This window comes from Formica exsecta, unplaced genomic scaffold, assembly GCF_003651465.1.
Source record: "Formica exsecta isolate Colony F162 unplaced genomic scaffold, ASM365146v1 scaffold1278, whole genome shotgun sequence".
Classification (NCBI taxonomy): Eukaryota; Metazoa; Arthropoda; class Insecta; order Hymenoptera; family Formicidae; genus Formica; species Formica exsecta.
The window spans coordinates 26631-32718 of record NW_021848610.1 but is presented as its reverse complement, the minus strand read 5'-3'; the positions used below and the strand labels follow the sequence as shown (position 1 = coordinate 32718).

The window sequence follows — 6088 nt, the reverse complement described above, 5'->3', positions numbered from 1 at the left end:
ATTTAATTTAATATAATATATGTATATATACAGGGTGTTTCAAAATAAAAATTTGTAATAATATGTAATTAAAAGTATGTAATAATACCACATTAATACCACGCATACCAAATTTGAATAAAATATCTTTAAACGTTTTCCACATTTTCGAACTTTTCATTCTCTTTGCACAACTTTGACACCCTGTATTTTGAAAACGAAGCTGTTTAGAACCCATGTTTATAAGACCTTTTCTTCTTAAAATAAGTCAAGGAATATCCCCTTCAAGTTTGTGTATTTACTTAGGAAACACTCCGTATACGTGGGCAAGTCAAATATAAACCGAACTTTTTCCAAAACGTTTTACTCGATTAAAATATTTCCAACGCACATCCAAGTTATTTTTCTCACATAGTTTCCACTAAAGTCTGAGTATTTTTGCCACCGAATTGGCAGTTTTTTTTATTTTTGTGTCATAAAAAGTAGTGGGGCGCGTCCGAAATCAATTGCGCAAACCGAGCTCTTCCTAAAAAATTCTTTCTTCGATCAAAATATTTCTAACACATACCCAAGTCATTTTTCTACATAGTTTTCACTAACATCTAAGCACTTTTGCCACCAAATTGGCAGTTTTTTATTCTCGTGTCATAAAAAGTAGTGGGACATGTCCAAAGCCGATTGCACACGAATTCTTCCACCTCTTCATTATTGTCAAATTGTTGTCCTCTTAACGCCTTTTTAGTGGTCCAAACAAATGATAATCACATGGGGATAAATCGGTATTGTAAGCGGATGTTCAACGGTAGTTGAGTGCAGTTAAGCCAATTTCTTGAATTATGGCGGCAGCGGTGTGAGGCCTAACGTTGTCGTACAAAAGCAACATTTTTTTCGTGCGCAATTAGCTTCAGATACGTCCCACTACTTTTTATAACATGAGAATAAAAAAATTGCCGGTGGCGAGAGTGCATAGATGTTAGTGGAAACTATATAGAAAAATGACTTAGATGTGCGTTGGAAATATTTTAATCGAATAAAGAATATTTTGGAAGGAATTCAGTGCAATTGATTTCAGACACGTCCCATTATTTTTTATGACACAGAAATAAAAATACTACCAATCTAGTGGCAAAATGCTTAGATTTTAGTGGAAACTATGTAGAAAAATGACTTGGGTGTGCGTTGGAAATATTTTGATCGAATAAAATGTTTTGGAAAAAGTTCGGTTTATATTTGACTTGCTCACGTATATATAATTTCCCTCAAAATTCATAGTATTTTAGGTAAGAGTTCACCTACACTGGTAAATAGAGGAATGAGTTTTTTCAAACTAATTATTATTAATTATGATCAATTATGATAATTACAGGGCGTTGGGGGCGGGGAAAATCGGTTAAAACCGAAAAATTTAAAACGTAATTTTTCTGACACCATGTACATTTAATATAGCGTACCTTAGCAGATTCATTTATTTATGTGTAGTAAATCGAACGCGTGGAAGGGGGAGGGGCTGCCCTTCCCTTTGCACCCCCGCCCCCAAAACATTTGAACCTGACCCAAACCTAATCTCAGTTTTAAAATTAAAGTTGCGTGGTACTTTCAATGTGACGAGGTTTATATTTGTAAAATTCCACATGGGTTTGTAACTTTCCACGCCTAAAAGCATCGGGCGATGGGGATGGAATTCGCTTCACGTGGAAAGTTGTAAACTCATGTGAAATATAATTATAGACTTCATCACACTGATACCACTAAGCAATGTGTAGTAGATTTGCATAATATGTAAGAATTATCAGAGAAAATAATTTCATATTTTATGATATCATAATTTCTCAAAAACATTACTATCGCTTAAAACCAAACTTAACATTAAGATCGAAGTAAAAGCTATTCAAACTCTATATTAAAAAAATAAATATCATATAATTTTGTATAGTAAACATAAAAAAAAAGAATATTTTTCTTATAAAAGATATTTTGACATTATTAATATTATATTATAAGAAAAGAGTTACACTTACAATATTTTGGAATTATTTTCAGTAACAACTTGTTCGGGTATCTGTATGGCCGAGAGAATCGCAGATTATTGTGATGCCGTATTGATGATAGAAACCCTCTGTAAGCCGGGTTACAAGTGTTGCGTGTCCAGAGATGCCTTTGGGGATTCTCCACCGCCTGAACTATTGGTGATCGATCGCACGAATTCTTCTCGCTATGATGAAAAAAACGGTAGCGGAGCTTTCAGCGAAGTTTCATCTCCATCGACGACAATGAAATCAAACATATCGACTGATGTTTCTGCAACCGCTACAATGATGACGACAATGACAACGACAACGACGACGATGACTACCAAAAAGCCGCCGACGATAACGATGACGACGAGGCCGACATTGCCACTGAAACCATGTAAAGGAAAGTGTACGAACGTACTATCCGCACTCTTTTGCGATAATATTGATGGAGATGCAGATTGTCCTGCTGATGGGTCCGTGTTGACAGTTTGTTGCGTTAATGAATCATCACCACAGAAAACAGTAATAAAATTTAATATTTAATGAATGAAATTTGACTCGTTTTAATGAGCGATAAATTACACAGTTCAACAAAAAAACAACACCGGAACGGGACTAATCGTTTCTTATAGGTTTTTGAACGCTGAACACAAATCCGGTTGCGAAATTGCTCCATCATGTCAGAATTTTGAGAAATTTGCAATTAAAGTTGCAAGAAAGGGCTACTTTAATATATTTTGTCATATTATAGCTACAATATGCGACGTATTGGAGAAGTTTTATTGCAATCAAAATAAAGTATGTTATTAGGACTTTCAACCCTCAAAAGGAATTTTTGGTGTCGGTTATGATTAATAAGATATCCATGGTTAAATATGGGGTGTATTGCAGAAGTTAGATGTAACTTAGGTCATTGATGATTTACCAAATATCTTTCAATTATATTTATTTAAACTTAAGAGTTTTTTAGATCGCTGAATACGAATTCAATGTCAAAATTGTCAAATTCAAAATGGTGGACTCAATATGGCGGATGTTAAAACTTAAAAAATGTTTAAATTGTAATCTAAACATTTGAGTCCACCATTTTGAATTTGACAATTTTTACATTGGATTCGTATTCAGCGACCTAAGAAATTCTTAAGTTTAAATAATAATTGAAAGCTATTTGATAAATCGTCAATGACCTAAGTCAGCGCTAACTTCTGCAATACAACCCATATTTAACCATGGATATCTTATTAACCATAAGCGACTCCAAAAATTCCTTCTGAGGATTGAAAGTCCTAACAACATACTTTATTTTGATTGTAATTAAACTTCTCCAGCACGTCACATATGGTAGTTATAATATGACAAAGTTCGTGAAAATAGCCCTTTTTGCAACTTTAATTACAAATTTCTTAAAATTCTGACGTGATGGAGCAACTTCGAAACCGGATTCGTGTTCAGCATCCAAAAACCTATAAAAAACGACTAGTCCCGTTCCGGTGTTCGAAAAAAGGCATTTTTTGTTGAACGGTGTTATCACGGACGGATTAATAATTTACGTTAAGCAACAGATAAAAAGATTATTTTATGAAACTATTTAAAAAGAAAATTAATAATATTAAAATAACATAGTTATTTCAAAGCTCGTTACAGTGTAAAATGTATGAAATGTACTATTTTGCTTAGGAAACAACGACGACAATTCGACCGTCCACAAAGGGTCCTCAATCAAAGTTACCGCCATGTCCTGGCTTTTGCCTGATGATAATTATGGCAGCTTTTTGCGAGCGGCCAAATGTGATCATAGCTAAAACATCGACCTGTCAATCTGGCTCTATCTGTTGCGATAATACAAAAAGCCCACCACAGGTAATACATTTTCTGCCAGCAGATACTGAAAATCACTTGTATCTATCATACGAGTGATTACACAGTTCAACAGAAAAATGTAAGACCAAGAATAATCACTTCCCGTACAGCACAGAACATTGCAGCAACATTGCGGCAACATTGCTACAATGTTCTGTGTTGTATCAGTGTTATGATTACGGGACTCCCTTTTTCGTGTATGCACGACACATGCGGCATCAATGAAGTATCGAAAAGATATACATCGTTCACCGCTATATTAAATTACTTAACTTTTTACAAAAATATATTAGAACTACGTGATATGTTTGACATACACGTATATATATAAATGCACATTTATATAAAATACATATTTAATAAAAATTATAATTCCCCTCTATCTGTTGGGACCTGCCAAGACTTTTGCGCCCATAACACTTCACCGATGTATTTTCAGTTGCATGAACGTGCATGCGCGAAAAAGAAAAATCTCAATCGGGATATTGTATTTTATATGGGTTTCTGTAAAATTTTTCTATAATACTGAATATAATTTTGATTTCTAAATGATGCTCCATTATGTCATAATTTTGAGAAATTTACAGTTAAAGTTGCAAGAAAGGGCTACTTTAATGTACTTTGTCATATTATAGCTACAATACACGTATGTGTTGGAGAAGTTTTATTGCAATCTAAAATAAGTATCTTTTTAGAATTTCCAGTCTCGAAAAGTAATTTATTGTATCGATTATGGTTAATAAAATATTCATGGTTACAAGTTGCAAATTAAATCATTAAAACTTAATAATATCAAATAGTATTTAATTATAGTTATATTCAAACGTAAAAATTTTTTAGATTGCTGAAAATAAATCCGATTACAAAATTGACAAATTTAAAATGGATATTAAAATTAAAAAAGTTCGCACGTTGCATATATGTATATTATATGTATAAGTAAATGCATACATACACACTCATACAGGGTGATTCAGAACAAGTATAACAAACTTTGACAGATTGTTTGGGAGATCATTCTAAATAAAAAATATCATAACATAGGTCCTATTTCCAATACTTACGTAGTTACAGAAGTTGTAAAAAAATTTTGCTGTTATCATAATATAAAAATTACTGTAATCATAGTAAAATCATTGTGAACAACTGATATCTCTTGTATTCTTTTGTTTTGTTTTGATTTCTCAAAAGTTACTTCCTACTAATTGTAAGCTAAGCATATGATTTTACAGGTTACTTCCTACTAAGCTAAGCTTATGATTTTACTATAGCAGCAAAATTGTACAATTTCTGTAACTACATAAGTGAGAATAGGACCTATGTTAATATAACATTTTTTATTCAAAATAACCTCCCAAACAATCCAAACGTCAAAGTTTGTTATACTTGTTTCTGACTTCACTCTGCATATAGAGCAAGTTATTTAATATGTCGAAAATAACCAAAGAAAATATGCACTACACAAAATTTTTCAAGCAAAAGTTTAGTTTCAAAAAAAAAGATCATTTGACGAACTTCAATTTTTTATATGGAAACCCCTTTTTATTACATTTTCATATTTAATTCGTAAAAATTAAAACTTTCTCTTGACTTTTTTCTCCAAGTCTCATAGTTTTAACATATTTTAAACTGAACAAAACTGGTCCTCACTTTTGGAATGCTTATATATATCTTTTACATATATGTATATAATAAACAGAGTGTTCGAATATTCAACCGACAAACTTTCAGAGTTTGTTGGGGGCACCCTAAGGATCATTTTTTGCAAATGGACCTAGGATCGGAAACGCATCGTTACATCGCTGACGTCGGGCGGCACAAGGTTCTGAGCAAGGCAGCCTGTCATGCACGTGACGTCATAAACGCTTAATTTAGACTTTAGACAACGCATGGCGCGTTTCTTGTCCGAAAAGTACCGCCATTAAATGGCAGTAGCCAAACAAGACGAGGAAGAACATATCGAGAAATTAGACATGCTCAGAAAGCACATAAGGATCACGTTTCTATCCTCCGGCACTGGCTTACAGGGTGTAGTCGGCCACTGCCATTTAATTACGCAGGCTGCCTTGCTCAGAGCTTTGTGCTGCCGACATTCTCGACATCGTAGTGATGTAACGATGCATTTCCGACCCTAGGTCCATTTGCAAAAAGTGATCCTTAAGATGCCCCCGACAATCTCTGAAAGTTTGTTGGTTGAATATCTGGGCATCCTGTATATGTATATAATATATATA

At 33.4% G+C, this 6088-nt stretch overlaps 1 protein-coding gene across 1 annotated transcript in view; it reads left to right on the top strand.

The window, feature by feature from the left end:
- Window positions 1-6088, top strand: part of LOC115245715 (protein masquerade) — a 27406-nt gene that overhangs the window by 13722 nt on the left and 7596 nt on the right. Inside the window, exons 4-5 of the mRNA XM_029824160.1 lie at window positions 2020-2516; window positions 3672-3854. Of these exons, the coding sequence (XP_029680020.1) occupies window positions 2020-2516; window positions 3672-3854 (680 nt within the window). The remainder of the gene's footprint in view (window positions 1-2019; window positions 2517-3671; window positions 3855-6088) is intronic.